The 18985-nt window shown below is 51.3% G+C and overlaps 8 protein-coding genes across 8 annotated transcripts; 4 read left to right on the forward strand and 4 right to left on the reverse strand.

The window, feature by feature from the left end:
- Positions 1–105: 105 nt before the first annotated feature.
- On the forward strand, positions 106–705 carry BJX68DRAFT_198165 (uncharacterized protein). The gene has a single exon (XM_071037520.1). The coding sequence runs from the start codon at positions 154–156 to the stop codon at positions 583–585; it is 432 nt and encodes a 143-aa protein (XP_070893613.1). The 5' UTR covers positions 106–153; the 3' UTR covers positions 586–705.
- On the forward strand, positions 563–3952 carry BJX68DRAFT_198171 (serine/threonine protein kinase). Its single transcript, XM_071037521.1, has 2 exons — positions 563–1416; positions 1466–3952. Exons 1-2 carry the CDS (start codon positions 709–711, stop codon positions 3599–3601), a joined length of 2844 nt encoding a protein of 947 aa, XP_070893614.1. The 5' UTR covers positions 563–708; the 3' UTR covers positions 3602–3952.
- BJX68DRAFT_247677 (putative mitochondrial genome maintenance protein Mgm101) lies at positions 3737–4970 on the reverse strand. The gene is made up of 2 exons (XM_071041811.1): positions 4349–4970; positions 3737–4266 (listed from the first exon to the last, which is right to left on the reverse strand). Exons 1-2 carry the CDS (start codon positions 4936–4938, stop codon positions 3999–4001), a joined length of 858 nt encoding a protein of 285 aa, XP_070893615.1. The 5' UTR covers positions 4939–4970; the 3' UTR covers positions 3737–3998.
- A 99-nt stretch (positions 4971–5069) lies between these two features.
- On the forward strand, positions 5070–8266 carry BJX68DRAFT_247679 (biotin--[acetyl-CoA-carboxylase] ligase BPL1). Its single transcript, XM_071041812.1, has 7 exons — positions 5070–5312; positions 5366–5527; positions 5592–5813; positions 5869–6505; positions 6550–7125; positions 7170–7441; positions 7493–8266. Exons 3-7 carry the CDS (start codon positions 5756–5758, stop codon positions 7996–7998), a joined length of 2049 nt encoding a protein of 682 aa, XP_070893616.1. The 5' UTR covers positions 5070–5312; positions 5366–5527; positions 5592–5755; the 3' UTR covers positions 7999–8266.
- BJX68DRAFT_272093 (coiled-coil-helix-coiled-coil-helix domain-containing protein) lies at positions 5193–5660 on the reverse strand (the record flags this gene model as incomplete). The annotated part of the gene is made up of 4 exons (XM_071047116.1): positions 5193–5261; positions 5366–5430; positions 5497–5528; positions 5593–5660. The coding sequence occupies 4 exons, from the start codon at positions 5658–5660 to the stop codon at positions 5193–5195; spliced, it is 234 nt and encodes a 77-aa protein (XP_070893617.1).
- Positions 8267–8377: 111 nt separating the features above from the next.
- BJX68DRAFT_272095 (uncharacterized protein) lies at positions 8378–9664 on the reverse strand (the record flags this gene model as incomplete). The annotated part of the gene is made up of 4 exons (XM_071047117.1): positions 8378–8650; positions 8722–8831; positions 8931–9353; positions 9424–9664. The coding sequence occupies 4 exons, from the start codon at positions 9662–9664 to the stop codon at positions 8378–8380; spliced, it is 1047 nt and encodes a 348-aa protein (XP_070893618.1).
- A 2041-nt stretch (positions 9665–11705) lies between these two features.
- Positions 11706–13344, forward strand: BJX68DRAFT_279377 (cytochrome P450; the record flags this gene model as incomplete). Its single annotated transcript, XM_071048718.1, has 2 exons — positions 11706–12125; positions 12182–13344. Exons 1-2 carry the CDS (start codon positions 11730–11732, stop codon positions 13340–13342), a joined length of 1557 nt encoding a protein of 518 aa, XP_070893619.1. The 5' UTR covers positions 11706–11729.
- A 1323-nt stretch (positions 13345–14667) lies between these two features.
- Positions 14668–18976, reverse strand: BJX68DRAFT_247690 (CHAT domain-containing protein). The gene is made up of 2 exons (XM_071041813.1): positions 14805–18976; positions 14668–14737 (listed from the first exon to the last, which is right to left on the reverse strand). The coding sequence occupies exon 1, from the start codon at positions 18949–18951 to the stop codon at positions 14938–14940; it is 4014 nt and encodes a 1337-aa protein (XP_070893620.1). The 5' UTR covers positions 18952–18976; the 3' UTR covers positions 14668–14737; positions 14805–14937.
- Between the last annotated feature and the right edge of the window lie 9 nt (positions 18977–18985).

An 18985-nucleotide genomic window follows, 5' to 3' on the forward strand; every position in this document is an offset into this window, starting at 1 on the left:
AAGCTGCTGAAGGCGCGCTAGTGTGGAGCACTGCCCTATGAGATTTATACCATGATGAAATCACAGCATCGATCAGTTCGCGATCGCCCAGTCTGGTCAAGTTATCAGGAATTGACGCAAGTGCGAGGCAACGAGCAATGCAGGAGCGGAGAAATGAACGGATCCTCAATTCCCCTGAAACCAACATGCCAGAAGACCATGGTTCGCGGTCAAAGCGAGGAAATTCGGAATCCAGAGCATGGCGCATGGTGGCGTTTCTCGAGGATCCCAATTCTGGATCGAATGAAACCTCGCCAAAGTCTGAAACGTCCGTCTTTTTCTCCGATTGTCAGCTTCAAATTCTTCTCCTCTTTCGCGTCCTCAACTTTTGTCTCTTTCGTCTCCCACACTCCTTGCCAGTCCTTCTGCGCTGCCATTCTGTCTCTTCCGGTTCTTTCCCTTCGCTCGCGCGCCTTTCCTTTGAGGCCTCGACGATCTCAACAACACGCCCAATTGCATCATTTGCATGGGTTCTCTGGTCTCCAACGACCCACGTTTACGCTCACTCTCCACACGATCCGTGATTTTCGAGTCATTCTGTCATAAGAGGTCAATCTCGACGATTGACTCGGCCTAACTCTCGTTTAGAACTCGCTAGTCGATCCCCCTCACACTACCCGCTCCTTTATGCTCGAGCTCCCTCGCTCACACGCTCGGTCATAATCATCAATGTCTGGACGACCTGGTCTCGCGGAGAAGCGTCTGTCCAGCCATCGCTTTCAGCAAATCCCAGATCATCGCCAAGAGAACATGCATAACCCCAACGATGTTACAATCGACATTCCTTTACAGAACGTGACCAGTCGCGGGCAGACTGGTGCACGGAGCAACAACATGAACATACCAGCGTCGCCATCTGGAGGCTATTCCGCAGGAGACGTTGGGAACAGCATGGGCGGCGAAAAGGGAGGCTTGGGCGCAGAGACCCCTTCTAGCTCGCACGGCTTTGGCCATCGCCGCAGGAGGGTCATTGACGAAAACACTGGCCGCTCGCTGGACGACCCGGAGGATGGTACAATCACCCGCCTGGGCCGCTTCTACAACGCCGTTCTCAATTTCTCAATCGTCACCCGTTACATGATTTATGTCGCACCTCTCGCCGCTCTTATCGCAATCCCGATTATTATCGGAGCGACAGCCACCCCGGATGCTAAAATCGGCGGCGTGGCTCTTCCCTGGTTTTTCACCTGGATTGAGGTCGTTTGGGTGTCTTTGTGGGTGTGTAAGCTGGTTGCAAAGCTCATTCCCTTCGTTTTCCAGTTCCTTTGCGGAATTGTTAGCTCCGGGACTCGCAAGTATGCTCTAATTTTGCGCAACCTGGAAATGCCAATTACCACGGTACTTTGGATGATTGTCTCACTCGTGACGTTCCTGCCTGTAAGTGTATTGGTCAATTGCGTGGGATCGTTTAATAACACATCTGCAGATCATGGTGTACAACCCAAGAAACAAAGCCGACGGTGACACCGCGACGAAGAGCTGGGAAAAATCCGTCAAGAACGTCCTCTTCGCTCTTCTGGTCTGCGCTATGATCTTCCTCGGCGAAAAGACCATTGTTCAGCTCATCTCGATCAGCTACCACCGTAAGCAGTTTGACACGAGGATCAAGGAGTCCAAGCGCAATATCTACCTGATTGGTGTTCTCTACGATGCTTCCCGCAGCATGTTCCCCATGTACTGCAAGGAGTTCCGCGAAGATGACGCAATAATCTCCGACTCAATCCTTGCAGCAGCTCCTGAGAAAGGTAGACCTGGCCACCTGCGCTCGAGCTCGTCCGCTCCGCTGCGGTTTATTCGCGGTGTAGGTCAGAATGTTGGACGGTTCGGAGGCAAGATCACGGGCGCGCTGGGCGATGTCGCACAGGAAATCACTGGCAAACAAGTCTTCAACTCAGGCGCAGCTCGGTCCATCGTCAGCGAGGCACTGGAGCGTAGGCGCTCGTCTGAAGCCCTGGCCCGTCGAATCTGGATGTCTTTTGTGATCGAAGGCCGCGAAGCCCTTTTCCCCGATGATATTATCGAGGTTCTGGGAGCTGGAAAGGAAGCTGACGCGGAAGAATGTTTCATGATGTTGGACCGGGACGGCAATGGTGATATCAGCTTGGACGAAATCATCTTGGCTATTTCCGAGATCGGACGTGCCCGCAAAGCATTGAACCACAGCATGCACGACGTTGACCAGGCCATTCACGTCTTGGATAACCTTCTCGCTACAGTTGCCTTCATCATTGGTGTTCTCGTCTTTATCTCGTTTGTCACTAGCGGCTTCGGTACTGTCATCGCGGCTGGTGCCACCACTCTTCTGTCTCTGAGTTTCGTCTTCGCTACCACTGCGCAAGAAGTGCTTGGTTCCTGCATTTTCCTCTTTGTCAAGCATCCTTTCGACATTGGCGATCGCGTGGAAATCACGGACCAACCTTACATTGTCGAGCGTATCTCGCTGCTGTACAGTGTCTTCCGCAATGTGACGGATCACCGTGTCACTCAGATTCCCAATGCCGTCCTCAACACCATCTGGATTGACAATTACTCGCGGTCCGCTGCCATGAGAGAGAAGATCACAGTCGAAGTCGCCTTTGACACTTCCATGAACGAAATCCAGGCCCTGAAGGACGAAATAGAAATGTTTGTCCGTGACAAGGAGAACAGCCGCGACTTCCAACAGGATGTTGACATCGAGGTTGTTGGGATTGGAGCCATGGACAAACTAGAGCTGACCGTGACCCTCTGCCACAAATCCAACTGGGCCATCGAATCCGTCCGTGCTGCGCGCCGCTCCAAGTTCATGTGCGCCTTGGTTGCCGCCATCCGCAAGATCCCTATTCGCGCCCCTGGTGTCGCCGCGGAGGAAGCTCCCGCTGAAGGCAGTGACGGTCCTGGCGACGGTCCTGACAGCCAGCCCGACATCCAGCGCCAGCCATCCACCAGCGAGGGAATCCGCCGTTCCACCGGTCCGGACACCAGCTTCACTGACTCCTCCAAATCCACCGGAATTGACCTGGGCCGCTCAGGATCCCTTCAGCGTCGGACCGCAGCAGCAGCCGCCGGTACCGGCAGCGCCTACAGCGAGAGCACCCTCAACAATGACCCATACCACAGCCTCAACTCCCCACTTGGCGACAGCCACAACGCTGAACACAACCGAACCTCCCTGTCCTCGCCCATCCAGGAACGCAACCTCAGCGTCAACCATGGCTCCCTTACCCGTGGGGCATCCACCGCATCCACCGGCCGTCGCAAGCCAAGTGCCCAGAGTCAGACTCAGCAACCACTAGCCTCCCCAACCGAGTCTTCCCTCCCCCCTCATCTCCAGGCTCCCCCAGTCCAGCAATCTCCAGGGTTCTCACAACAGCCCTCAAACCCATATAGCTACTCGGAGCGCTACGATCAGCCAGAGAGCTCTAGTCCGCCATTAGAGCTCTCTTCGGAGATGAATCCTTCACGAATCCAGCACCCCTCTCAGCCTCAAATCTACGATGAGTATGGCCGGCCCGTTTCACCTGATGGGGAGCCGTCTCACAGGGATCCGCGGTATAACCCGGATGCCTCGCGACGGGTCTAAGCTGTAGGAAGGAGGGTCTGGGGCCTTTGATGGGTTGCCCGGTTATGTGACAATGATATGTTAAAAAAATGTAAATCAGGGATTTGGAGTTCGAATATCTTCTATCTGGATGATATCTAGACGAAGCCTTACTAGGTACGTTCAATTCGTCAATTGAATTGGCGATTTGAGAACAAATGAAGTTATAATTTCGGAGATATTTTATTTTTCATCCTATCGTACAGTCAACCGAGTAGAAAGAAATCCTTCTCTATCTGCAAGTACCATGGGTATCACGGCAACACAACATGACTCAACATATCAAAAATATGATTTCCACAAACTATCTTACATCCTCCAGCCCAACTAGTCAACCCACAACGAACAAACGTGGCGTGCGTATCGTGGCCTAGTCGATCTATTTCGTCTCCTTCCACGGATACGAAACAGGATCATCCTTGCGCGTCCAGATCTTGTTCTTCTTCTTGGAGACCACATGCTCGACCCAGACCTCACGGGTGTACTGCGCCTTGAACTTGCGGATCCAGCGCGGATCCCACAATTCGCTGGCTATGCCTAAGTCCTTGCAGCACCGCACGAGGGCGTTGGATCGGCAGCCCTCGGTCGCGGTGGGGATGCCGTCTGGGCTGAAGTAATCTTGTTCGCCGCGGGCTACGGAGACAAGCCTGTGTAGAGAAGAGATCAATCAGTCATGAACCCAGCTAAAACAAGTAGAAGTAAAAAAAAAAAAGGAAAGGTAAAACATACCGCCCATGACAAACAAGCGCATACTCCCTCGTAACCGTCTTCGGCGTAACGATACTCTCACTCCGGGGCGCAAGCCCCCACCCACCGGGCCCAAACGCCTTATTCAGTATGCGGCGGTACTTGATCTCGGGGAGGTACAGGATGCCATCGGGTTTGATCTCGACCTCCTCAGGGTCTGTCTCGGCGAGCAGGATGTCGGCGATTTCGCGCGGGAAGGGCTCCGCAGAGAGGCCGTGAAACGAGCGCGTCCAGTCGATTTTGTCGTTGACTGGGTTGTCGAGCTCGAGGGGTTTGTCATCCAGACCGGTTTTGGAGATGTTTGGGGTTGTTGGGTGGTTTTTTGCGTTGTTGTTGGCGGCGGCGGCGGCGCTGGGGGCGGGGGAAGAGGGAGCGGGTTTGGGGGTGGTTGGCGATGGTGTTGTGGTATTTTGAGCGCGTGCGTAGGTGGGCTTGCTGAAGTATCGGGCGCCTGTTGCGCGGGAGAGGTTGGAGATTGGAATGGAGGACGCGATCGGGCGGGCGGTGCTGCGGTAGACGGCTAATCTCTGTAGAAGAGGCTCTGTAGCCTGGAGCGAGCGAAGGAAGGCCATGATTTCGAGATTGACGTGGTAGGGGAGGAATCAATGGAAAAGATAGCTGTGGCGTTGCGGAGATTTTGAAGTCAAGCTTGAAGCTTGTATCAGGTCACGTGATTGTTTCATGGTGGATGGAGCAAGATATCTTCAACCTGATTAAATGGCCGGTTTGTTCATTAGATATGCTTCTAGTATACATGAAGGAGAGTTCTAGTATGGTACAGATGCACCTCATGGTGCTGTTTACTTGGTTGCTGGCAAAGGGGAGCTCAGGCGTCTTTACTCTGCGTGCGGACGTCGTTTCCATGTCGCTTCCAGCACTCTCGGAAAATTTCCATCTAACAGAATAAGTGAGTCAAGCAATAACTGATTGAAGTTTTGACAAGGATCTCAAATGGATATGATGAGTGTCGAGGAAGGTTGTATGGATGAGTGCGCTCACCTCCTTCTTGCAGCTCCGCCAGTCTTTCTTGGCCCAGTAGCATTCATTCAGCTTGTCCTGTTCGGCTGCAGTCAATTGCGTTAGAGCAGTCTCTCAATAGTGTTGACCGTTGGGGTTGATGGTTGAGATACCTGCGCAACCGGTACTGAAGATCCGCTTGTCCCTACAAATTGACCGGTCAACATTCCGAAAATGAATAAGAGCAGGGACGGAACTCAGGTCCTTACCAGTCATCGGGCTCATCATCGTCGACTTCTGTAGCCACCTTGGGCTTCTCTTCTCTCTTCGATATCATTGCGACTGGTGGTCCGACAGTAACCGAAGTTGAGGAAGGAGAAAACAAGTTCAAGTCCGATCGACTCACTTCCGCGGCTCCAACTCCCCGCAACAATGGCGACGACCGCTCCCAACACCACGGGGAAGAAGCTCAACGTGCTGGTTTATTCTGGTATGCATCCTATAGTAATTCTGTGCGTGAGACGGAAATAACCGATCATTTCTAGGAGATGGAACCACCGTTGAATCCGTCCGCCACTGCCTCTACACCCTCCGCCGCCTCCTAGCCTCCCACTATGCCGTGATCCCCGTTACAGCTGAAATGCTCATCAAAGAGCCATGGACGCTCACATGTGCTTTGCTCGTTATTCCCGGAGGCGCAGACCTGGGCTACTGCCGCGCGCTCAATGGCGTCGGAAATCGCAGAATCGAGCAGTTCGTTCGCCGCGGGGGCGCCTACCTCGGGTTTTGCGCGGGGGCATACTACGGGTCGAAGCGCTGCGAGTTTGAGGTCGGCGATAAAACACTGCAGGTTATTGGAGAGCGTGAATTGGCCTTTTACCCGGGGATTTGTCGTGGTGGGGCATTTCGCGGGTTTGTCTACCACAGCGAGGCCGGCGCGCGTGCTGTTGCGCTTACCGTCTCAAAGGAGGCGCTGAGCGCCGGGGTCGTGCCGACGAACTTCCGATCTTACTACAACGGCGGTGGTGTTTTTGTTGATGCACCTCTATATGCGGACAAGGGTTTTGAGGTTTTGGCGAGTTATGCGGACCGACTCAATGTCGACCCGGGAACTGGGACTGCCGCTGTAGTCTACTGTCCTATTGGCGATGGGGCAGCGATCCTGACGGGACCGCATCCCGAGTGAGTAGTGCGCAACCATATGAGGAAATCAGCTGACCCTATAGATTCGCGGCGGTGAACCTCGATCGCAAAGCTGGCGGCCCTGAATACGCCGAAGTCATTGACGCTCTGGCTGCGGATGACAAGGGCCGGACGGACTTCTTGAAAGCTTGTCTGTCGAAGCTGGGATTACAGGTGGCGCAAGATACAACGCACGTGCCCTCCCTATCGTCTCTGCATTTCTCGTCTTTGTCGTCTGGTGATGCAGAGCGGGTGCTAAAGTCTCTTGAGGAACTAGTCGGCGACAAGGAATTCCTGAAAGACGAACACGACACCTTTAAGATTGAGAAATCGGGTGCGTACAATATGGGGACACTTGCCGAGAGTCTCCCGGCGGAATCGAAGGAGGGTTCGTCTGAGTCCTCTCAGACGGAAGGAATTGTGGACTATCAGTCGATCGTCAAGCGACTTGTCATTCATGACGATGTACCGTCGTCTAAATTGACGCCATACTTCAACCACCATGCATTCTACTCGCATCTTCGTGACTATCAGGCGCAGTCAAAGGAAGGAGCTTCACTTTTCGGTTCAAACATCTTATATGGAGAAGTCGTGACGAGTACCAACACGATCTTGGAAAAGTAAGTCGACCTCTCCACTATTGCGCATTTTCTGACTCGGATAGGAATGTGAAGCTTCTCCGCAACATGCCAACCGGCACAACCGCCACGGCTACAACTCAAGTAGCTGGTCGAGGCCGAGGTTCCAACGTCTGGGTATCACCAGCTGGTGCGCTCATATTCTCCACGGTCGTACGGCATCCCATGGAGAAAATGCAATCCGCTCCTGTTGTGTTGATACAGTACCTCTCGGCGTTGGCCGTTGTTCAGGGTATACGCAGTTACGACGAGGGCTATGACGCCATGCCAGTCAAGCTAAAATGGCCCAACGACGTCTGTAAGTATACATCAAATCATCACAAACCATTACACCATCTGACTGTTGCAGACGCCCTCGACCCCGAACAACCCGAAAACAAAAAGCAATACACCAAGATCTGCGGAATCCTCGTAAACTCCTCCTACTCTTCAAACGAATACACCTCCGTCGTCGGCATCGGCCTCAACGCCACAAACGCCTCGCCAACAACATCCCTGACCGCGCTCGCCTCCCGCTTCGTAGGCCGCCGGGCCGCCCCAATTACCCTCGAGAAACTGCTAGCCCGCATCCTCACCGTCTTCGAGGACCTGTATAACCGTTTCCTCCGGACTGGATTCGACCGGACCTTCGAGGACATGTACTACAACGCCTGGCTGCATACGAACCAGATTGTCACGCTAGAGACCGAGGGTGGTGCGCGGGCAAGGATCAAGGGAGTCACGCGAGATTTCGGTCTACTGCTAGCTGAGGAGCTTAGTTGGGATGATCGGCCTACGGGGAGGGTGTGGCAATTGCAGAGTGATAGTAATAGTTTTGATTTCATGCGGGGGCTGGTGAAGAGGAAGGTCAACTGACTATCAAAATAAATCTAATAGATAGTAGGCATGTTTTATGGCTAGTTAATCTTGACTGGATAATGTTCTTCATGTCCCACTTTGTGACGACATCTGTGGAGAAATTGAGATCCACGCCCAAGGCCAAAGATCAATCGTCTCAGAACGTCCGCTCCCTCTCAGAGAACAAACCATAGAATGAACAAAAGCGAGTAAGAACGCGTATACATTCAGGGAGTAAGTCTTTTTATGACAACAGAGTCAACATGGAAAACCAAGTGCAGAAATCAAAACACATCTATCTATCAAAGCCAAGCCAGCCCTAAATAGCTCTCACACCCAAACCGCGAACTCCAACCAACACTGAGACCAAAACAAAACACTCTAAATCACCCCGGCATCAATCATGTTCAAAATCCAAAAACTTCCCTGTGAAATCATCTCTCCGCGAATAAATCCTCCTCCTCTTCCGGTCGATAATGCGCAACCCCGACGGATGGATCTCATGGTCCCCCGCATACCGCTTCACCTTGTGTTTCCAGACTGCGGCCTGGCTTGGACGAAAAGTCTTGGCTACTTTGGTTGCGCGGTCCATTGCCTCGCTGAAGATTCGCATGATGTGGGAGACGACTTGGTTTTTGTGGGATGACCAGGTGAGTCTGTGGTAGGAGCACTTGATTGAAATTCCATTAGTGGAACCTTTGAGGTTAGGGCGAGGAATGGGGGGACGGGGAGGGGACGTACCCGGCTTTTATTATCGATATACGCAAAGGTCCACCTTTCACAGTCGGTTGCGATGCCCCAAATCTCGGCACTCTTCTCGTCGGCCAATAGCCTCGCTTCGTGGATTCTCGCTGAAAGCTGGTTAGCTTGCCATATCAAACAGAACACGACAATCTCGCGTTGTTAGGGCTCAGAGGCGGGAAAAAAGAGAGGGGCAACTAGGTGCTCACCCATGTTCGCCAACAAAAGATCAACCCTAATCTCGCCAACCTTCCTCGCTCTTACAATAATGGCACTGACCTCGAGATCTTCCGGCTCCCCGTGGAGAACCAGGTGGTCGACCTTGGTGGCGATACACCACTCACCAACCCCCTTAACCAACTGGCGCCTGGCCAACGAGCGTTCTCCAGTGATCGATACCAAGTCGGTGATGGGGGTATTGAGTTCGGTCCCTGACGAAAAGAGGTGCGTCTTTTTCTTCTCTTTCTTCTTTTGTTCGTTCTTTCTGTACGAATCCAGAGCGTGGTTCAATAAGGAGTCCAGCACGACCTCGAGCTTCGGTCGAATGAGGCGGTGCTCAGGGTATACGACGTGTATCCTTTGCCGCAGACCCGCCAGCCGTGTTTCGGCCGTACGAGTAGACTCTTTCATCTCTATATAACCCAGGTTACTATCCAGATCATGAGAGTAAGGGACAGTCTAGGCAATTTCAATGGTACTCACCAACTTCCTTCACGAGCTCAGCTTCCGTTATGACATCGGCGCAACGCCACAGTTGCTTGGTCTTGTGTTTCTTGGCTTCTTTGATGAAGGGAAAGCCGGGGATTATAGGTTTCGTATCATCGGAGCGGGCTTTGAATATACCGGGACGGTATTTCTTTTCCTTTGACTTGGTAGCGATGGCGTAATGCTTGCTGAGGATGTGGGAGAGGTCTTGGGCGTGGGGAGCGGTGGCTCGCATCATGGTGATGGCCGCTAGGAGACTTGGCAGACTTGGGAGAGACATCAAACTAAGTGCTTCTGATAGAATAGATGAACTAATTTGTTGTTGATTAAGATAGGTCTGTTGTCTTTGGGTCAATAATGATAGGAAGAGAGAGAGAGAGAGAGAGAAGGCTCAGCGAGTCATACGAATTCGCCATCCAGAACTGTATCCCAATAAACTTCATCGATCATGTGCTGGAGCACCCGGTAGAGCGGTTCCATGACTCAAAGTAAGATATTTCTCGAACAATATAGGGTTTATACCAAGCTTTTTGTTTCTGTGGGATAGGTGCGGAAGTATGGCTTCCGGCACTCTATACGGGTGCTGTGCAAAGACCATGATGTCAATAGTTAGGGATTGTCGAGCTATATAGGGAAAGGAGACGCCCAATAAGCTCGTGAAAGGCTCTTGAAAGCCTCCAGAAAGGCTCCTGAAAGTTGAAGACATGCAGGTCTATAGATTGATATACATTCTGTGGCCTCGATAAAGAAAACGAGAGGTAGAGTGCAAGATCTGCTCTTAGAATATCTATAAAATGACCAATATCCACGAATGTAGATGCTTATTCCCAAGGTCATTGAACCCTAAGTACTAAAGTGGTTAGTATAGGAGCTCCAGGCCAGCCCTGACCCGAGTACTCAGTATCATTATTAATCCTGATCTTGCCCATCGCACGATGAGTTTCTCGGTTCAAACGCCGCATATGATAGGGTATGTGCCGGATAATGGATACTGAACAACAAATAAAGGCAAACAAATAGTGGATAAATCCTCGGCAATGTCATCAGCCTTGTAGCTCATGTGGCTAGCCAGTCAGGAGTGCCTACAAGATCCCAAACGCCGCACCTAGCGTGTAGCAACTAGACGAATCGAGACCTCAAACTAACACATATCTCGTCTCGATATTTTCGACTCGTCTTTGCAGAGCCATCAAAACGACGTCCCGGAATCAGAGAATGCGCTGTCTCAGTCATGATGTACATTGGCGTGGGACGCAGTAGCCCCATCTGAGCGGATATCACCCGCTAGTGCTGAGGGCTTGAGATGTCGGAATCGACAAGGCTAGTACAGTTAGATGTCGGAAAGGAAGAGCTTGAGGCTGGCATCTAATAACGTATGCTACACTTAAACTATGCATATGACATGGGAAATCATCTATATTCTTCTATATGAGAATATATCGTCACTGCAGGACAGCAAATATTACTAGATACTAGATACTAGATACATCCGCTATATAAAAGTCATTACTCTTTTAGAGAATCCATACGGCTAGTCTATGTCACAAATACCATCTATAAAGCAGAACATTGCGTATTCCCTTTTCCTCTGATTTCAGTGATTCGACCCCTTCAAGGACCAAGTAATCGAAGTTGTTTGCTAGCTGAGTAATAGAGATACTCGTTGACTAGGGCTTTCAGATATCTATCTTTATCTTTGAGGGTTGGCTTGGGAATGACTCGCAAGTGGCGGAGCGTGGTACTGCGCTGCGCATTAAATAATTGATGGACGGCAGTGGCACAAGGTATACATGTAAGCTCTGTAGGTTATGGCTCAGCGCTTAGCGGACTATTAATGATAGCATCTTGACTGTAAAGCTATCAAGGCCTAATCTTGCAAATGTCGACCATGGATGAACGGTGCGGCCAGGGCCGGTCAGCAACGGCGGAAGACAAGAGCATGAGCATGTCATGGTGGATCATTGTGCATTGAACTACCAAAAGAAGCAGAAATGAATCCTCCAGGCATCCAAGTTTATATTAGGCTTACCTTGTTGTCATAGGATTACCTGTCAGGGTATGCTCGGGGGCGCATAAGCAAATCTCGCGCTGCAGATGTATGGCTTCACATGCAAAGAACTGTACTACAACCGAACGCTATTTTTGAGCCAGAAGCTTTCAAGGTTCCACATACACGACCACAGTCTCCACCCGGACCTCCGCGCTCTCGTTTCTTGTGCTCGACTATAAAACTGCACAACCCCGTCGCATCGTCGTACGATCGTAATTGAAGTTCATTTTCTCGATCTCCCAGTCCCGACACCATGATTCCTTTATCGCTCCTTCTTGGCTTGGCCGCATCTTTGCTGATCCTTCGCTATGTGTGGTCTGCCTGGGCTCATGCTCGAAAGGCCCATAACTGGAGATGTGGCACCCTCGTTCGCTTTCCAACTGATGCTTTGGGAATCAGTCCGCTCAAGGAAGCTCTCAAAGCCGACAAAGAGGGAACACTTCCTTTAAACCTGCTACACCGAGTCAACGTCTTGTCAGCCCGCGAGAAGCGCCATGTTCAAACCTGGGTCATCCGCATGGTCGGTCGTGATAACATCTTCACTTGCGACCCTGCGAATATCCAGGCGCTGCTCGCCACCAAGTTTAAGGATTTCGCGCTGGGTCCTGCCCGTCGGGACAGTCTACACCCTTTGTTGGGTACTGGCATTGTATGACCCCGCTCCTCGTATGTGGATCGCCGAGGTCTAATGTTTGTCTCTGCTAGTTTACTTCTGATGGCGAGGTCTGGGCGCATTCCCGCGCTTTGCTTCGGCCACAGTTTACTCGTGATCAAATCAGTGATCTAGACCTGGAAGAACGCCACCTCCAGCAGGCTCTGCGTGCGCTCCCCGTCGACCCTGCTACTGGCTGGACCTCCACAACCAACATCCAGAACATCATCTTCCGTCTCACCATCGACTCGGCAACGGAATTCTTGTTCGGTGAGAGCTCAGATAGCCAAGGAGAGGCACTTCGCAACGGTGGAAAGCTCCCCGAAGACCACTTTACAGGCTACTTCGACCGAGGCCAGTGGTTTGCCTCGCAGCGTGTCCGCTTCGAGAAATTCCATTGGCTAGTCAACAGCAAGGAAAGCAGATACGTCGACCATCGAGTGCATTCATACGTCGATCGCTTTGTCAACAAAGCCCTAAAAGCCGCTGCAGAGGGCAAACCAGCCTCCCCCAACTACATCTTCCTCGAAGCCCTCGCCGCCTCCACGAAAGACCCCATCGAACTACGCTCGCAACTCCTCAATATCCTCCTCGCCGGCCGCGACACCACGGCCTCCCTCCTCAGCTGGTCGATGCTCATGCTCGCCCGCCATCCCGCCGTCTTCCAAAAGCTCCGCGCCATAATCCTTGCCGACTTCGGCCCCTACAGCCCAAACTATGATAACATCACTTTCTCTGCCCTGAAATCCTGCCGCTACCTACAGTACTTTATGAACGAAGTCCTCCGCCTCTTCCCTTCGGTCCCCGTCAACCGCCGCATTGCCATCCGAGACACAACCCTCCCACAAGGCGGCGGCCCCGACGGCAAATCCCCCGTCTATGTCCCCGCCGGCCAGCAAGTCCTCTACAGCGTCTTCGTGATGCAACGGCAGAAGGAACTTTTCGGCGAGGACGCAGAGGTCTTCAATCCTGACCGCTGGGTTGATCGCCGGCCGGGGTGGGAGTATCTACCTTTTAATGGCGGCCCGAGAGTATGTTTAGGACAGCAGTTTGCACTTACAGAGGCTGGGTATGTGCTTGCGAGGTTCTTGCAGAGGTTTGATGCGATTGAAGATATGCAGCCGGAGAAGGAGATTAGATATGGGCTTACGTTGATTGTTACGCCGAAGGATCCGGTGACGGTGAGGTTGCATGAGGCGCCGGCTGCTTCTTGAGGTTTTCTAGACTCTGAGAGTTTATTTGCTTGTGCATCTGGATTGTTGTCTATAAGCAAGGGTGGTGCCTTTTTCGTTTCTGTTTGCTTTTCGTTACACAAGTTAGGGCTACGTGGCACTGGGTTCTTCAGCGTTCGAGTTCTGTATATCTTGAATAATTCAATAATGACTGTCTTCGAATATCTTATGGTGTATGTGTATAGTCTGTTACCATCGACTTACCGAGTCATAAAAGATATTTAGCATATTTCTCCTCTTTTCAATTCTTGTCAAGCAAAAAAGTCCTTACGCAAAAGACACACGGGCAAGCCGAACAGCCCCGATCTGGCAGCCATGCAGCTCGCATATGTAATGCAATGCAATGTAACGCTATACGAAAACAGAAACCAGATCTGGCACTGAGCCTGGAGCCGGTTCTCGCTCACCGAGACGGGCATGAGGTATCCGATGTACCCAATGTCTACCGTGCTATGCGCATAAATCTGGGGAGATTTTATACTTATTCTATAAGATCCGATCCCCGCGGTTTCCAGTCGATCTACCAGGAGAAAGGCCGAGCCGTCTTAATATTATCACGCTCCTACTAAGGCTGTTTGCTTGTAGCACTACCGCTATCTTGACTTCCTCGACATGGCTATTGTACGGAGTACCTCTGGTACGGCACTAATATCCAGGACTATTCCCCCTTTTGTTCGGCGCTGGTACACATGCATGAGCAGGTGCTATGCCTTTGCTTATAGTAGATATCTATCGACCTTAGTTGACTTTCATCTCGCCCACGAACCGCAAGTAATGCGCGACTAAGCTCCATAAAACTTGCTCCTCGAACATAAGAAGAAAGAGCCGCTACCCAGGCAACGACAACCACCAGTCGTTCCTTCCTCCTATGCATATCTTGTGGCAAACGTGGAAGGGGCGACTGGTGGCTCTTTCCTAATCCAGGACAGGAAGTAGCGGCTTCCATGGTAGTCGGTCGTTCCTCCCTTCCCCTTCTAACTTGTGCGCGGTTAAACGAGGAAGGTACGATCCGGCTTCGAGTCAGGGGTGACTTCCTAGAACAGGATAGGAAGGAATAATCTTAGGGTAGCCAGTCGCTCCTTCCTTTTATACTCGCTTGGTTAACAACCGAGGGCACGACAGTTTAACAGAACCGTAGGGAGATTTAACTTAGAGAGCCCGTAGTGTCAGAGAGACACCCGGGGAAGAATGAAACAGCTGGAGGTATAGGGCTGCGTATATATACAAAAATATCAGCAGCTAAGAACGCACAACAGCAGAACTTCTTGTAGTATTAGTATTATCTATCAAGTAAAGTCCAAGCCTCAGGTCTAATCATGTTCACGAGGGCAACTTGCATTCCAAGAGAAATACTCGCCATCGTCATGGATTTATAGACTAACGGGGAGCAGTGAGCAAACATAAGAAAACAAAAAATTATAATATATGGGCACTATTCACTTACTTCACCTTGCGAGAAACCAAAAAGTGCTTATTAACAGCATGTATATGTCAGAGCTCATTGATGCCAGCGCCTGTCCTGTTGTCGATCTTTAGCTTGCGACTCTTTTGCCTGTCGGTGTCATGTTCAATGCACGTCATGGCCCTAGGTGAATAAATGGTGCCCAGGAAAGAACGTCATTCGTTTTCTTGACACGTTTAGAGTTTCTGTGGTGCTGAAGTGCTTCATGTAGCGCGTAGGCAATAGTCTGATTCAAGTCACTGCCCGCATCCATCCGACGACCCAGCCCCTCGTAGAAAAGCCGGGATACCTCAACAGCAGCTCTATCACCTATCTCCCAAAGTGTGCCAATAACGTGAGGGAATCCAATGAGCTGAAAAGCACTTGCAACGTGAATAACCTCATCTGGGAGAGTATCCGAAGAGTTTTCGGCCGTTGAGCAAGCAGAGAGATAGGCAAGCTGGGCCTTTCGGTGGTCAATTCCCGCTAGGTCTTTCACGGTGAGAATCGAACTTGCATCTTTTTCTGTTGTTGATGATAAAGAAAGGGCGCTGCATGAGGGATCTGTTGGGTTGGTTTCTCCGTGGCACGAAAAGTGGATTAGGTGGCTGCTCGGAAGCTCCTGCAGGACTTGTGCTCTGGAGGGTCTCTCCAGTATGCTGTATGACACGGTGTCCTTTAATCCCTCCCTTATTGACTGTATCTCCGCTTCCGTATTTAGATCTTGCTGGCCGGCTTTTTCAGGTGCAGAGACGACGAGTATCTTCATAACGGAGTCCTGAAATTGCTGGTTCTGCATCTTCTGGGAGAATTTGAGTACTTGTAGAGTTGGGATGTAGCTAGAGACGACATAATCCATTGTTGCCGTACCCTTCCCATCGCCGGCTGCGTGCATCGGGAAGAGCCCCATATAGCCACCTGTAACCCACCAGACGCGCGGCGAGGGAGTATCTGAAGAATGGTTACGACCTTGGAGGTGTAGTTCCTCAAGAACTGGGAGCACGGCTGTTTCCCACAGCCAGGACAGGATACCTTGAAGCTCTTGATTGCGTTGTTTCCTCGTGCTGGGCCCACCTCTCGAGAGCTGACTCTTGCCGATCACCTTCGGGATGTAAAGTTTCAGGTCTCTGATGTAGAGCTTCCCCAATCGAATACTCGTAATTTTGGTGCTAGTAATCATGATCGCATCGCTCCGGTGCTCGGTAACGTTGAATACTACTATCGGTCCAGATCCGGCGAGCGAGATATAGTCCTGTTCGGATTGACGTGCAAGAAAGTGTTCGAACCCTGGGACCGCGCGGATTCTGCTCTCTAGAACTTCTAGAGTCTTCAAATCTGCTGCCCGTTCGGGGCAAGCGGTAATAATACGGCGCGGTTGTGGGCGTGTAAGTGACTTTCGGCGAACTTTGGCCATAATGGTCGATGGGGAGGTCTCTGTTGCGCGTGAAAAGGACGATGCGATGGGGAGCAAAATCCGCCGACGGAGCTGGGTGTACTCTCGATACAGTGCAGCGTCCAGTTCCTGAAGACCAGAGATATCGGTCTTGAGATCGATGGTGAGGCCAGCGATGACGCCTCTTCCAGCCTCCAGAATTTCTAGTGCGCTTGTTGGCGACTCGTTTATCTGAAGAGCAGCTGATGCCGCCAATGAGGTAAAATGAGATATGTTTTTCAGCAAATGCTGGTGGTCGTCTCGGCTCATCCATCGCGGGATTAGCAAAGGAAAAAGGTCAACAACTTCCCTCGCTATTGAATAAGCCATATTCCATGCCTCGTGTCCGGCATAGGAATAAAAGGCGTTTTTTCCAGCTTTGATACGGTCCAAAGGGGGGGAGTTATTGTGCCGGAGGCCCTCGGAAAATAAATCAGCAGATGTCTGACCTTCTGCAAGTATATCGCCAGTGAGAAGGGGATACTCTTTTAAGATCATGCCAACGGCATTCAGGTACATTGCACGATTAGGGTGGCTTTCAGGTGCAGCATTGACTGCCATCCATCCCATACGAGTAGCCTCAATAAGGTGATGTACCTCCTCGCCCTGCCGGAAAAGATCAGCTAAGCTGACACTGAGGTTATAGAGAATGGAGCTCCGCTCCGGGTCTTCGTCAGGAATAATCCTGACGGCATCGCGCTGTACACTGATTGCTGCTTTAAGATCATCCTCGGCGCCTGTGATACTGAAGCGCGATCTCAAGTGCAGCCCGAGACTATTCAAGATGCTGGCCCTCGTTTTGTCCTCAGGAGTGTAATGCTCCAATGCCTCATTCACGAAGTTGATTGCTTTCATTAGGGTTGAGATGTCATTCTTGCGTTCAAAGAGGAGCCTAAGTTGATCACCCAGAGTTTTCAAACACGCCACACGGCCGAGGTGATTACTTGGTGTGTCCTGTATACTCTCCTCCATCAGCTGGATTGCTTCTTCTAGATCGACGAGTGCTCCGAGTTGCTCATACCGGAGCGTAAGCTGCTCGCTTAGGCTGTAAAGCATTTCAAAATGATCAAAGCGACCATGCGGGATCGCAGTAAGGGCATCCTGGCAGAGTTGGATAGACTTTTCTAGGTCTGAGAGCGATCCTTGAACCCGATACAGCGTTTCGAATGCAAGACTTAGGTGCCAAAGGCAGTATGCATACAGAGGATGCTTTGCCGAAACCAAACTGACTGCCCTCTGAGCAAGGCCAATCGATTCCACAATATTGATTTGACTTCCTTTGAGTGTGTAGTTCTCTCTGAGCCGGCGAGAGATAGCACACAGCCTATGTGGTCGATCGCAGCCATTGGGCACCGGGGTGCTCACTGCTTCACGAGTCAGCGTGATTGCAGCCTCGAAATGCGACATCAATCCTGATTTCAGGTACTTGGCGTGCTGAAAGTCACTGAGATCCAGAAGCAGATCAATTCGACGGGGGTCATTTTCTGCGACGCCAATCAAACTTTCCTTCCCCATCAAAATGGCTTGATCTAGGTCTGGCACCACGCCCGAGCGCTCGAAGCGGCGGTTCAGAGCTGAAGCCATGTGCCACTTGAACCGCGCCGCGTCAGGGCCACTGTCCTCATGCGCGGCATCAAGGGTGATCCGAGCCAACTCTATAGACCTGTTCAAGTCGCTTAGGTCTTCACTATAATCAAATTTCGTCCCATAAAATACCCCGAGCTGGTCCTGATATGTGAGGAGCCGAGGGTCATCCCGATCGAGGCGGGTGATAAATGAGATAGACTCCTCTTCTAGCCTAATCGCTTCATCTAGATCTGCCGTATCCCCCTGTTGCCTGAAGCGATCCTCTAAGAGAAGACTGACGTTGTGGAGCAGCTCTGGCCATCTCGGATGATCTGGGATTAAATTGGCAGCTTCAATACCATAATCTATGGCATCCTCCAGATCTTGAACATTATCTGTAAGCAGGAATCGTCGCCCGAGTGAATTGCTGAGATTTTTCAGGTACTGTGAACGTTCGGTCGGGTTATCAAGACTGGTAGAATCAACCGTCATTCGGGCGTAGCTAATAGCCTTCTCGATATCAGGCGGATGCCCCAACCTCTCAAACCGTCGTTCATAGCAAATCCCCAAGTTTCCTCGGAACATTTCTATATTTTCGTCGTCGTGGGCCGTCATGTCTACTGCATGTTGTGCCATTTGCGTTGCAGTCTCCAGATCCTCAATCTTTTCGAATTTTGTATATCGATAGCCGTAAAGAATAGAGAGTGTGTTGCTGCATTCGGCCTTGAAACCGACGTTTGAGCTGCTGAGGCTGAGGGCGTGGTTTGCCGCAGTAATGCCTCGTTCCAGGTCATCGGCATCCTGACTCAACTCGAATCGGTCACCAAGAAAGGTAGCGAGGTTGTTAAGCACAATGGATCTTGACGAGGGATCATTGATGGTCTGCGACGACTGTTCGGCTAGTTGGATGGCCTCTGAAATATCCATCCTGTTGCCACACGCTTCAAAACGTTCTCGAAGTCGGTAGCTGAGGTCGTTCTGGTAGATAGCCCGCTCATGGGGGTAACTATTATCCAGCGCCTGCCGCGCGACGTCGATCGAATAACTGAGATAGTCACTGTCCCCGGTGATGTGATACTCCCGCAGTAACGCTCGACCTTCACGGCCTAGGTGGGCGGCCAAAGGTGAGTTGTTGTTAACAGAGCCCTCCATCCTTCTTATGGACCTTCTTTGTTTATGATGAGCT

The sequence above is a fragment of the Aspergillus pseudodeflectus genome, assembly GCF_044049435.1.
Source record: "Aspergillus pseudodeflectus strain CBS 756.74 chromosome Unknown BJX68scaffold_73, whole genome shotgun sequence".
NCBI classification, from domain to species: Eukaryota; Fungi; Ascomycota; class Eurotiomycetes; order Eurotiales; family Aspergillaceae; genus Aspergillus; species Aspergillus pseudodeflectus.